This window comes from Rhineura floridana, chromosome 12 (assembly GCF_030035675.1).
Source record: "Rhineura floridana isolate rRhiFlo1 chromosome 12, rRhiFlo1.hap2, whole genome shotgun sequence".
Lineage (NCBI taxonomy): Eukaryota > Metazoa > Chordata > Lepidosauria > Squamata > Rhineuridae > Rhineura > Rhineura floridana.
In genome coordinates, this window is record NC_084491.1 from 5,843,884 (window position 1) to 5,858,127 (window position 14,244).

General features: G+C 45.1%; 1 protein-coding gene across 2 annotated transcripts in view; it reads left to right on the forward strand.

The window, feature by feature from the left end:
- The window catches only part of ASTL (astacin like metalloendopeptidase), a 30,103-nt gene that overhangs the window by 2,898 nt on the left and 12,961 nt on the right, over positions 1-14,244 (forward strand). For both annotated transcript variants that reach the window (XM_061592953.1, XM_061592954.1), the window contains exons 3-7: positions 2,695-2,756; positions 6,298-6,388; positions 9,083-9,200; positions 10,679-10,860; positions 12,373-12,454. In XM_061592953.1, coding sequence (XP_061448937.1) covers positions 2,695-2,756; positions 6,298-6,388; positions 9,083-9,200; positions 10,679-10,860; positions 12,373-12,454 — 535 coding nt within the window. The remainder of the gene's footprint in view (positions 1-2,694; positions 2,757-6,297; positions 6,389-9,082; positions 9,201-10,678; positions 10,861-12,372; positions 12,455-14,244) is intronic.

Genomic DNA, 14,244 nt, shown 5'->3' on the forward strand with positions numbered 1-14,244 from the left:
TGCTTATGAATCTGAAGGTGATCTTGTAAAGGGGATTTTATTATGTGTTTGTTACTCTGCACCAGTACAAATCCTATATTTCCTTAATAGGACACTGTGCACTTTTGCTGTCTGACGATGATCCAACCTCCAGCAAAGGTCCCAGCGTGGGTCACAACAAAATACAATGTTTTAGAAAAACTTTTAAACAAATGACATTGAAAACTACAGAGGGTCCTGACAATATATATCAAGCATCAAAAGTGAGGGTGAAAAGGTGTGTCTTCAGCATAGAGGGAAGCTGCATATAATGAACGTGGCAGAAATACCTCTGTGGGGAGACAGTTGCACAACTTAGGGGTTGCCACAGAAAATGCCATCTCCTGGACTTACGTCCCAGAATGCCTGAGAAAAGTGGAACTACCAAGAGGGTCCTCTCTGCTGATCTCAACACCCAAGAGGGTCTGTAGGGAATCATAACATCGTAGAGTTGAAAGGGGTCTCTAAGGCCATCAGGTCCAACCTCCTGCTCAATGCAGGAATCCAACTTAAAGCATCCCCAACAGATGGCTGTCCAGCTGCCTCTTGAAGGCCTCCAGTGTTGGAGAGCCCACCACCTCTCTAGGTCATTGGCTCCATTGTGGTACTGCTCTAAGAGTTAGGAAGTTTTTCCTGATATTCAATGAAGGAGGCATTGTTCCAGATATTTAGGACAAAAATAATGTAGGGCTTTAAACACTAACATGAGCAACTTGAATTGGGCCCGGGGACTATCTGGCAACCAATATTAACTATTGTTCATATTTATATCCACACCATATGTTGAAGGCACATGCTTCCCCCAAAGAATCCTGGGGACTGTAGTTTGTTAAGGCTGCTGGGAAATGTAGCTCTGTGAGGGATAAACTACAGTTCCCTGGATTTTTTTGGGGGGGCGTGATGTGCTTTAAATGTATGCTGTAAAGTATTCACCATCTGATGTTGCAGATTAGCCTTTGTCATCCTGGTACCCTTCAGATGTTTTGGACTACAACACCCATCGTAACCCTGGAGCCAGCCAGCCTTGTTAGATGGGGCAGCTGCTTTTTTCTGTGGGGCATGTTTTGTGAGGAGGCATATAACACCAGCTAACCCCCACCCTACTGGTAGAGTGGATGGTAAGGGCTGAGCTAGGCCAGGGGAAAGGAAATGCAATGACCTTCCCCCTCACTCCTTCTCCAAGTGGAGAATATGTTAACTTACGTAATGGACTATGTAAAGGTCAAGATAACCGAAAATTAATTAGATGACTGGCATATTTTTTGTTTCATAAAAAAAGATGTTAAGAATACATTAAGGGGATACAAAAAGGTGATAACTCCTTGAGCGTCCCTCCTTCTAGTCTTATTTCCTGATTTTCCTTCCTGTTGGACAACCAAGGGGAAATATTTTAAGTGGTTGCTATATAAAGGGCTAACTAAGCAGTTGGAAACTAAGCAGTTGGAAACACCCATTCCTGCTCTATTCATCATAATAACTGCAGAAGCCCTATTATCATTGGAACTTGTTGCTTCTACGTTATTGTTTAGTTTTTATTGTTAGTCTCTTAATGTTTTGATGTTTACATGTTCTGCTTTGTACGTCGCTTAGAGTGGCTGAAAATTCAGCCAGATAAGCAACTAATAAGTCGAATAAATAAATAATATTGTGGAACACAATTGGATTTCTTTTTTACTGGTTGCTGGGTTGATTTTTCTTAGGTGGCCAGCCAGCTAACCGTAGTGTGCACACAGTGTTTCTATTCCTCTAGGGCTGTTTTCATCCTTTGCTATTAAATACTCAATTAAAAAATAACCATTATGATTGTGACTATAGTGAGCACTTTAAGAGTAAAGGGTAACTTAGGGGTAGATACATTTTCAGATCACTTTAACTTATCTCTTTACTTCACCCTTTAGCAATAAGCACCCATTCCTGCACTATTCATCATAATAACTGCAGAATAAACAATCTTACTTTCTACAGGCAAATAAACATGCTTATTTATTGCTGGCTTGGTAGAGAACACAACTAAAACTGAAAAGTATGAAAGTCCAAGGGGTGAAGCCTAACTCTAACCCATGACGCAAAGTTCTAATATTTTAACTCTTCAAGAGTCATGCTACTATACAGGCTGTTGAAGGCTCTTCTGGATGAGTTTTTTTTGTTGTGTACTCACTCTGCCTTATTCACCAAATTTTTCAGAGGGTCCTGTTCTTAAAACAAGCTGTCATTCCTTCAATGACGTTGTCATTGTCTTACAAATTAAAAAGATAATTCCCCCCCAAAAAATCTGGGGTGGGGGAAGCACAGCTTTAGGGAACAGTGGACCCATTTGCCCCACCCTAGCTACAGGGCATTCCCAGCTGACTGGGAATTGTAGTACAAAACATCTGGAGGGCACCAGGTTAGTGAAGCTAGAGTGGCTATTAGCTGGCCAGGCATGGAATAGTGTTTGATAGCAGACATGATCAAAGACCTCTGATATGGTGCCTCCCAAATCAATCCAGAGATGCCAAAATGAATATGAGGAACTTTAATTTTGCAGGGAAACATTGAGTGACCAAAGTGGCAGATCTGAAGCTAAAATCTGTTTGCAGTGATTTGCTTTCAGCTCTAGTCTGTCATATTAGGCTATTTGATCAAGCGATGTCTGGAAGTGGCTTCCACCAGATGCTCTGGTTTTTCTCTTCCCAGAGCTGGTTTTTCCAGGGGCACCAGAAAGCAGCTTCCTGATCGAGGGGGACATCATCAAAGTGGTAAGTAATGAATGAATCTGTTGAATCTGGGCACATGGGTCGTTTTCTTGATTGCAGCTTTTCTTCCTTGCTCTTTACAGCTGAGGGCTCTTCTACATGGGAGCATTTTTCATAACAAATTCATTTTTTACCTTTGTAATAGATTGGTACCATCCGCAGTTCCTGCTCAATGTTACCTGCCAATTGCTTTTTCCCATTCACACAAGTAGGCATTCCTCTGGGAAGGATTAGTCTCATGGTTTCCTTGTGGCCCCACCCTCTAATTATACATTTCCACTCCCTCTGGCTGCTAGGTGACCAAGCATGCTCAGTCTGTTCTACCAGCTTCAGTAGGTTCCTTAAAAAAAAAAAATCAGAAGTGTGAATATCTGTGTTTTCCATGCCTGTGGTTGGTAGGGTAGGATACAGCTCAAATGCAAATCTTTGTTTGAGCAGTGTTATGCTTTTGTGCACAAGTTAGGGGGAAGAAAATAAAGGTACCATTTGCAGCAATATAACAAAAGGCCAGCAGAATGGAGGAGAGCAACCGGAAGTTGCTTGTCAGCGTACAGGAAGCAAAATGAAAGAAGGGAGGAGGAGATAGTGGGTGTGGAGAGGGGAAAGATTGACACACCCACCTGAAAGCATTGGAGCGAAGCATCTGCAAGCACTAGAGAAAGAGTGGAGACATTCTTTCTCCCTTTTTTGTATTATCAGTGGATTGGATTAGTATGGATTTACAGGGGGAAAACTGCATGATAGCTTCTGTTTGCCAGTAATGTCACGTGAACCATGCAAACTTAAAGGAGAAGTGAGTAGCGCCAAACATATAGTAAATCACCATGTAGATGAGCCCTGAGTGCCAAACTAGGTGCAAATGTTACATGAATCTATGCATTTAATGTGTATGTCTAAAAATGCAAAAACCAGCTACTGTGGGATGGGGGAAGTGGAGAATGGCTGATAATGATTATGTTCTCAGCAGGCTGTGTGTGGGGAAGTTTAACCCTTTTCTTGCCTGCTGCGGTCCTGACAAAAACTTGCTTCTCTGAAGCTGCTATTTATTTGCATTGAGAGGAGAGCTCCCACTGGGATGAGTGAGAGTGGGAATTGCTTTCTCCCCACTCCAGGGAATTCTCTTTTAGCTGTGATTTCCTATAACCCTGTATCTTATTGCATTTCTATCCTGCCTATTTTCTGTGGAGCTCAAAGTGGCATGCGTGAGGTCCCCAGGTGGTCTGATCAGCCTGCTTTGCTTCAGAGTTTGGCTGCATTAGGTGCCTTTGGACTACCCCTTGGGATTGCCTACCGGGTTGCTCCTCTTAACTCAAAATGCATTGGAAGCAGCAGGGAGCTAAAACACTGCCTGCAAAACTGATGAGGTCACAGTCAATGCCCAGGAGTTTTATGGATCAGATTAAACAGCTGGAGGACAGAATGCCTGGCTAGAGGATGTAGGAGAAAATTGGGGTAAAGACACACAGTTTTGCTGGCTTCAGAGCATCTCAAATTCTATTTCTGAAGCTCAAGACATATGATGCTAGTCAACTCTGCCTCCTTTTACTCCAAAACCTGGCAAAATGCAGCTTGAGGGCATTTCTCCGTGAAATCAGCTTCACACGGAAATCAAAACTGGTAGGTCAACTTGTTGCCACTCCAAGGTGTGTTCCGTGAAAACACTGTGCTGAAGGTTGGGCAGAGACAGTGATTCGCCCAACGCTTTGCTGTGGGAAGTCCTAGAAGGTATGAGATGAGCAGTGGGGAAGAGAGGTGTGTCCAGCCGTGGGCAAACATGTTTTAAACTGAAGCCAGAGAACAGGGTCTGTTGTTTTAGAAGCAGGTAGTGTGTCTGCACCCTTGGGGACAGACAGGGAGATACAGATGGGGTGTGTTTTCAAAGAAGCATGTTAATCTTAAATATCTAAATTGGTTCCCTCTAGGTGAGGGAAGCAGCCTGATAAAGTGGGGGGTGGGCCTAACTGGTGGTCCTCCAGATGCTGTTGGAGTCCAACAACAGCATCTGGAAGACTGCTGGTTAGCCCCCCTCCCCGTATTAAAGCATTGAACCTTAGCCACTTTTTAATTCAAGTGTGGGGACTCTTGGCCTTCCAGATGTTGCTGCTGTTGATCACAAGCTGAATTAGCCAACAGTGCAATATGGCTACAACAAAGGCAAATGCTATTTTAGACTGCATTAACACAAGTATAGTTTACAAATTGCATGAAGTATTGAAAAACTTAAATAGTCCATCCAGTTCTGGGCACTGCACTTTAAGAAGGATGCAGACAAACTGGAACAGGTTCAGAGGAGGGCAACAGGGATGATCAGGGGACTGGAAACAAAGCCCTATGAGGAGAGACTGAAAAACCTGGGCATGTTTAGCCCAGAATGAGGAAAAATATGATAGCATTCTTCAAGTACTTGAAAGGTTGTCTCACAGAGGAAGGCCAGGATCTCTTCTCGATCATCCCAGAGTGCACGACACAATAATGGGCTCAAGATATAGGAAGCCAGATTTTGGCTAAACATCAGGAAAAACTTCCCAGCTGTTAGAGCCATACAACAATGGAACCAATGACCTAGGGAGGTGGTGGGCTCTCCAACACAGGAGGCATTCAAGAGGCAGCTGGACAGCCACCTGTTGGGGATACTTGAAGTCGAATTCCTACACTGAGCAGGGGTTGGACTCAATGGCCTTATAGGACCCTTTCACCTCTACTATTCATAGAACCATAGAATAATTCCAAGATGTTGGCTCATATTCAGCTTGTGATCAACAACAATCCCAAGATCCTTCTCGCATGTAGTACTGCTGTCCCAAGTATCCTCCATCTTATAACTGTGCCTTTGGTTTCTTTCTCCTAGGTATAGAACTTTGCACTTATCCCTGTTAAATTTCATTCTGTTGTTTTCAGCCAAATGCTCCAGCCTATCAAGATCACTTTGAATTCTTTTTCTGTCTTCCAGTAATAGCTGCTCCTTCCAATTTTGTATCATCTGCAAATCTGATAAGCTTTCCTTGCACTTCCTCATCAAAGTCATTAATAAAAATGTTGCACTGAGCCCTGCGGTGCTCTGCTCATTACCTTCCCCCAGTATAAACTACAACTCCCAGCAGGCATGGCCAATGGTCAGGGTTGGTGGGAGTTGTAGTTCAGCAACATCTGGAGGGCCAAAGTTTCCCCACACCTGTTTTAATCCATTCCTAACAACATCACCAAACAAAACTGTCTCAGCTAGCATTGTCATAGGGCTGAGGGCCAGAGTTTCCCCCACTTCCTACAAGGAAACCCATGCTGGTGTGACCTTGGGAGTGTCCCTAGCAGGAGAACTTTGAGTTCTGTGGATGGGGAAGCTATTTGTGGCTCAGTGGTAGAGCATCTGCCCCTTGCCTGCAGAAGATCTCGGGTTCAATCCCTGAAGCAACACTCCCTGAAACCTGGGAGAGCTGCTACCAGTCAGTGTATGCAATATTGAGCTAGATGGACCAATGCCCTGACTCTGTATAAGGCAGCTTCCTATGTTCCTATATGAAAGCTGTGCCAATTTTCTCCCATCCAGAATCCTTTCAGGCTGTTTCCGTCTGCCAACCCAAGATGGCCGAAGAAGAGAGGGACTGTCCAAATTCCCTATGTAATCTCCTACAAATATGGTAAGCAGCAAACTTTGAAACCCCTTCTAGGTGGAACTGGGGCTAGGGCTGTGGGGGGAATTCAATTTAGTTCACATTCAAAGGCAAATTTACCTAATTAGCCCTCTCCAAAACAACATGTGAACCGATAACAGTCATTCTTCGAAATTCACACTTCTCTGTATTTTGCAAAGCAGTTGTCCAGCCAAATAACATGTGCAAAAATGCATATATAGTCGGTAGTATGTGCATCAAAACATATATGTTAGTGAAAATAACATACAAAAATGCCTGATGTTAGGGGAAAGTGCCTTACAAAAATGTGCACATTAGGAGAAATTAGCAGTAAAATGTGGATGAATTTTTATGAAGAGCTTTTTTTAAAAAAATCATAAGCTGTTGTTGAAATGTGGAGAACTGAATTTAAGATTGGAAACATGAGAAAGTGAAAACTGACAGATTTGCTCATCCCTAATTGGTAGAAAGGCAATAGAGATAGGATGGAGGCAAGTTGTTATGGATAGCAAGCAGATCCAACTTCTGCCTTTCTTGTACAACAGCTTTTCCCCAACCTCCAGATGTGCTGTCCGGATGTGTTGGGCTACTTTTCCATTGGCCCCAGTCAACTGTAGTCCAAAACATCTGGGTAAGACTTGGGAGAACAAGAATCCAAAGTTCAAGGGGCTGGATGACCTGGACATTATCTGTTGGACTCTTCTATGTGTGTGTGTGTTTTCCAGTGAGCAGACTTTAACCAGGGCTCCAAGGTGTTAGATTAACCTAGTTCAATACAGCAGGGATCTGTAGCTCTCCAGATGCAATTGGAGCCGGCTCCAATCATCCCTGAGCAGTGGCTATGCTGGCAGGGCTGATAGAAGCTGGAGTTCCAACAGCATCTGGGGTGATGCCAGTTCCCCTTCCCTGCCATACAGAATCCATCTTACTCATTCTAGATTCAGAGAGCTATCTTAGAATGATGAAGTTGGAAGATACCTTGAAGATCATCTAGTCCCTCCTCAGCACAGTCTGCAAGGCAGGATTCAGCTATAGCATCCTTAATAGATGACTAGCCAGCCTCTGCGTAACTTCCTCTAGCAAAGGGGAGCCAACTACCTACTGAGACAGCAGCAGTCTGTTCCGCTGTTAAATAGCTCTTACAATTAGGACATTTTTCCGGACGTTTAGTTGAAAATGGTCCTTCTGCCAGTTCTGCCCATAGGTTTTTGCCCTGCCCTCTGAAACAACAGAGCAAGTCAACTGCACCTTTTACAAGAGGCCATTTAGATATCTGATGATCAACATGTCTCTACATAATCTTCCCTAGGCTAAACATAGCTCTTTCAACTGTTTCAACTTGGTTTTCAGATCCCCTCACCATCCTGGTTGCTCTCTTTTGGACAATGTCCTTCCTAAAATCCAGCTCAGAACAGGACTAAGTACTTCAGGGGTGGCACAGAATAGAGTAGAACTACTTCACTTGTCTCGCACCTGCCCAGAGTTTCAATGCCACTGAGTAGCAAGTGTGGAACTGGGAGCTGCATGGATCTGTAGTCAGAGTGTCGAGGGTCTTGGCTATGGAGGGCTAGAGGAGAATTCGGCAAAACAACTTTATTTATTACATTTATATACCGCCCCATAGCCGAAGCTTTCTGGGCGGTTTACAGCAAAAACTTTTTTAATGCATATGCTTGTCCCGCACTCACTGCCAGTTTTGCAAAGTTTGGAGAAAGCCAGGGGGATTTACAAAAAGATTTGACATGCTTCCATAGTTCCTCTGGTTCACTGGAGCCCATTCCTGCCATTGCCTTTGGTCCACTGTGGCATACACCTTGTCCATCTTGGGCTGTTAATGTGCATGATGGAAAACTTGAATGAAGAAGACTGGATCCTCGTTGGATGCGAGTTGCCCACCCCTGGTATTCGAGGCTCTGTCAGCTCAAGCAGTTCCACTCCAAACCATCCAGGATGGAGCAAAACGTTGACTCCTTGGCTGGCACTCTCCGGTCACCGAGCCACACAAGTTTGGCAGCTCAAATGCCAGCTGGACTTCACTGTTCACTGTTCAGGGGAGCCAAACGTCTTTGCTTCGCATGAGAACATAAGAAGTGTCCTGCTGCATCAGGCCAAAGGCCCATCTAGTCCACCATTCTGTTCTCACAGTGACCAACCAGATGCCCACTTGGGAAGCCTGCAAACAGAACCTGACTGCAACAGCACTCTCCCCGTCTGCGATTCCTAGCAACTGGTATTCAGAAGCATACTGCCTCTGACAGTGGAGGTAGAACATAGGCATCATGGCTAGTAGTCACTGACAGCCTTTTCCCCCATGAATTTGTCTAGTCCTTTTTTAAAGCCATTCAAGTTGGTGGCCATCACTTGTGTGAATGATGAGTCTCTTTGCTGCCAATTTTGGCCACAGGAAATCCACTTTCTGTTGTGAAAAGAACTAGTTCTCATTAGAATGCAGTTAGATTGTGCTGCCAGTGCAGTGTTGAATCCCCTGGATGATTATGATTTGGGGTGGAGGGCAAGGGAAAGAACTGTGGATGTAATGATGTGTGCAAAATGAGGTGACAGGCCTACTTAAATATCTTGCATTTGATTAATGACAGAGAAAATAAGCTGAATTTTCTGCTAAGTGCTTTTCTTCTGGGGAAAAGAATACTGCTCTGAGCTATCTGACGTTGTTACTGCCCGTGTCATTGTTTCTGCCAGACAAATCCAGTGTGAAGATCCTCAAGGAAGCATTTAAAGATTTTGCAAGGTTCACTTGCATCAAGTTTGTCCCTTACTCCTACCAGAGAGACTTCATCGCCATTGCTCCACTCTCTGGGTTAGTAGTGACTTAAAGAATGTATCTGATTGGGGAGCGTAAGGTGCTGGGATATTAGTAGACGACTCTCCTCCTGCAAAAACTGGGTTCTCTTCCCTCTTCCTCCAGGGCTGTTCTGCAGCTCAGCTTCCTGGACTGATACACTAGTGCAGATGGTCATGCTGGCTGGGGCTGATGGCAGTTGTACTCCAAACCATCTGGAAGGCACCAGGATGGAAAAGTCTGCCCTAGAGGCAAAATCGCACTCCTGGAAGGGCCTTGTGCTGAATCTTCCCCAGTCTGCAAATGTTGACTTTCAAATATTACCAAGTACACTTGACATGCAATGACTTTCTTCAATAGTAGTCAATTCTGGATGGTGTGCTACAGCTGACTTCAAACAGCTTTTAATACACTTTTATACAAGCTTAAATTTGTTGATTTTTCTACCATTTGGAAAAATATCTCCTCAGGTGAGAACCAATCAAATTCTGAAGTCCCAATTTCAAGTCCAAAATGTAATCTGGGGGTGCATGTTAAACGTTAGCAAATTTGAGCATTGGCTTATTTATACATCATAAATAATGATGTACGTCATACTTTGGCCTTCGTATGTATAGGCTACAAGTGTGCATCAGAACTTGGTTATTCACTGGGTTTTGTATTTATCCAAGATTCTGATGAAATTCATGGTTCAAAACACAATGTTAAATCCATGTTTTGAGCTTTTAGCAATGCACATTTAAATACAACTTATTGTGCAGACTAAAAACAAAAATCACAGATAATTTCAGAAATGGAACAGAATGGGCATGGCTGGGTGAAGTATGCCTGTTTGGGTCAGCTACTCCCACCCAGCAACTGTGTGCAAGAGGCATGTAGGGAGGGAGGTGGGATTGCTATAATACCACAATCCATATCTCCATTGGACATTGGTGGCTCTGATCTCAGTGGGACAGTGAATTTGCTCTGGGTTTTAGTCTGAACTTCCAAGGAAGTGTCCAAGGTGCTTTCAGCTAAAACCCAGAGCGGATTCACTACCCCACTGACATTGGAGCCACCAATCTCCACAGCTGATCTGTCTTGTAGTGTGACCTATTCTAGCAGTTTCCACACTATTAACCTGCATACAGCACTACTGAGTGTGAGACGTTATCTGCCAGAAACAGCCTTTTTAGTGGTGGCACCCTCCACTATGGAATTTCCTGTCCAGGAACATCCAAAAGGCCCACCCCACTGATGGGTTTGAACAGTTACTAGAAAGTTTTCTTAGTAGGCCTTTTAATATATTGCTTTTTCTTTTTCTTGCTAGAGTTGCCTTTAGTTGTCTAATACAAATTTTATGTGTTGCTGTTTTGCCTTGTCTTTCTGCCACAAAAGAGCTATCTATATTTAATAGGCAGGCAGGCTTCAAATGAGCATTGGCTCTTTCAGTGCGGGATTGGTCTTCTGGTTGCAATACGGCTTCTTAATGGATTTCTCTCTCTCCCTCCCTCCAGCTGCTTCTCCAGCGTTGGACGCATTGGTGGGATGCAGGTGGTATCGTTGGCTCCAGCTTGTCTCAACAGGGGGAAGGGGGTGGCGCTTCATGAGCTCATGCATGTTGTCGGCTTCTGGCATGAGCATTCTAGAGCAGACCGGGACAAGTACATCAGCATCTCTTGGAATGAAATCTTAACTGGTAACTGCTGCTGCTCTTCCAGAGAGCACCATGTCGGGTGCTGTAGGTGTGGCTGATTCTACAAAGGCCGTAGCTCAGGGATGGGGTGCTGGCTTTGCATTCAGAAGGCCCCAGGCTCAATCCCCAGCATTGCCACGTAGGGCTGGGAGTGTCCCCTGCCTGAGACCCTGGAGAGCCGCTGTCGGTCGGTTTAGACCAGAGGTGGGGAACGTTGGGCCCAGGGCCAAATGCAGCCCCTGAGGCCTCTCTGTCAGGCTCTCAGGACTCTCCCTAGACCACCCACCCCACCTCGTCCCTGCACTGCGCTCTCCTTCTGTTAGATCTGCTTGGCGGAACTTGTCCTTGAACTGTGCTGATGCCGCTGGCTTGTGTCTCTGTGTGTAGCAGCTTCTGACTCTTGCACAGCTGGAAGTAAGGCCGCCCACAGTGTAACAGTACAAATGCATCCATTGCTGTACCCACTCTGGCCTCTAGCCCTGGCATGCAGCCCCTGGAGGGAATGTGGCCCTGGGCTGAGAGATCTGCCATTCCTGGGAGAGGCAACCTGGTATAAAGCTGCTTCCTACCCTCTCTCTTCTGAGCTAAGGATAGCGGCTTCTGGCTGAAGATGTATAACTGCTCAGTGGAAAGTGGTAGTACAGGAACATTTCCCGTGGTTCAGATACTCATCTCTTTGGTGTTGCTCCTGGCAAAGAAAGATGTTTGAAACCTCGGGGCATCCATGCACTATGAGCACACATGGGTTCATATGGATCATTGTGGCGGCTGCCACCATGGTATCCTGGGAATTATAGGTGGGTGTGGAAGGCTGGTTGCTGAGAATTGTTAGCGATCCCTGGCATCCTGCATTTTCCTGGGGAGGAGGAACGTCAGTTAAGTCAGTTTCAAGTTGTGATGTAAAACATGCCTCTGCAAGGGATCTTGGGGGGTGCTACTTTTAAATGTTGTAACTTGCTGCTGTACAGCTGGAGGGGTGGTGGTAGATCAAGGGCTCTTGTCCTGTCCCTGTTCATGTCCACACAGAGAAGAAGGTGGCTTTAAAATATCTCCAGCTGCCCTCTCTCCCCTTGCAGGGGAGTTGTAGGCCAGCCATCTTGACCTTGGCACCCTCAACCCTCCAGATGTTTTGGACCAAGATTTCCACTGGATGGGAGTTGGAGTCCAAAGTGAAGGGTGGCAGGTTGAGGAAGGTTGCTCTAGGTTCACAAAACAGCACCCCTTACCCTAGGCCAGTCTTTCCCAACTAGTGGGCCACCAGATGTTGTTGGACCACAACTCCCATCAGCCTCCGCCAGCATTGCCAACGGTCAGGAAAGATGGGAATTGTGGTCCAACAACATCTGGTGGCCCACTAGTTGGGAAAGGCTGCCCTAGGCCTAGAGACCCCACAGCAGTGCAACAGAGATAGTTGCTCCAGATATTTTCCCTGTGATGGGGCCAGAGGCTACAAACAGTTGTTTTCCGCTGTTGCTGAGACTGTTTGTAGACATGATTCTATTACTGCATTCTTAGGCTTTGAAACAAACTTTATGAAGTCTTGGAATACCAACATGCTGGTGGACTATGACTACTCATCTGTCATGCACTATGGCAGGTAAGCAAGCTTTTAAAAAGGGCTCCTAGGCATTATGAAGAAAATTTTCCCATAAGCGCTAGCAATTCTGTCCCTCCTTTTTTGGGATGCGGGGAGGTATTTCCACATTGTTAGGGGACATTGCATGTTCAGGGTGGTTTTGTCTGCACAAGCAGGCACAGCTGTAGGGAGGGCGGGGTGCTCTGACTTGTTTGGAGCCAAGTGTTGGGACACCCTTCCGGTTTGCTGGATGTTTTCATTGCGTGCACATTCTTCAAGAAGCCATGGGGACATGTTTGAGTCACTTCCTGCCTGTGGAAGAATGTGACCTGTGATGGCGAGGAAGGCACTGCTGGCCACATGGACCCTTGTGGCACGTGATGCTGCCACAGTATGGAGCAGAGTACACACTTTGCATGAAGAAGGTCCCAGGTTCACAGAATCATAGACTAGCAGAGTTGAAAGGGACGTATAAGGCCACTCAGTGCAATCCTCTGCTCAGTGCAGAAATCACCATTAAAGCATACCCGACAGGTGCCTATCCAGCTGCCTCTTGAATGTCTCCCGTGTTGGAGGGCCCACCACCTCTCTAGGTAATTGGTTCCATTGTTGTGCCGCTCTAGTTAGGAAGTTTTTCCCGATGTTCAGTCAAAATCTGGCTTCCTGTAATTTGAGCCCATTATTTAGTGTCCTGCACTCTGGGATGACTGAGAAGAGATCCTGGCCCTCCTCTGTGTGACAACCTTTCATGTACTTGAAGAGTGCTATCATATTTCTCCTCAATCTTCTCTTCTCCAGGCTTAACATGCCCAGTTCTTTCAGTCTCTCCTCACAGGGCTTTGTTTCCAGGGGACATCCGTGTTGTCCCCCTCTGAACCTTTCTAGTTTGTCTGCATCCTTCTTAAAGTTCAGTGTTTAGAACTGGACACAGTACTCAAGATGAGGCCTAACCAGTGCCAAATGGAGGGGAACTAGTACTTCATAAGATTTGGAAACTATACTTCTGTTAATGAAGTCTAAAATAGCATTTGCCATTTTTTGGAGCCATATTGCACTGTCAGCCCATATTCAGTTTGTGACCAACAATTCCAAGATCTGTCTCGCATGTAGTATTGCTGAATCAAGTATTCCCCATCTTATAACTCTGCATTTGGTTTCTTTTTCCTAGGTGTAGAACTTTGCACTTCTCACTATTAAATTTCATTCTGTTGTTTTCAGCCCAATGTTCCAGCCTAAAGATGACTCTGAATTTTGTTTCTGTCTTCCCGGGTATTAGCTATCCCTCTCAATTTTGTATCAACTGTACATTTGATAAGCATTCTCTGCATCTCCTCATTCAAGTCCCCCACTTGTTACCTTGAAGCCCTTCCCCTTGACAAGAAACCATTGATAAGCACTCTTTGAGTACGATTCTGTAGCCAACTGTGGATCCACCTGATAGTTGTTCCATCCAGCCCACATAAACCTAGCTTGCTAATCAGAATATTATGGGGTGCTTTTGTTCAAAGCTTTACTGAAGTCAAGATATATAATGTCCACAGCATTCCCACAGTCTATGAGGGAGGTTACCCAATCAAAATATGAGATAAGATTAGTCTGGCAGGAGTTTTTCTTGATAAATCCATGTTGGCTTCTAGTAATCACTGCATTGTGTTCTAGGTGCTTACAGATTAACTGCTTTATAATCTGCTCCCAAAATTCTCAGAGATTGATGTCAGGCTGACTGTTCGGTAGTTCCCCGGTTCCTCCTTTTTGCCCCTTTTGAAGATAGGGACAACATTAGCCCTCCTCCAGTCATCCAGCACTTCACC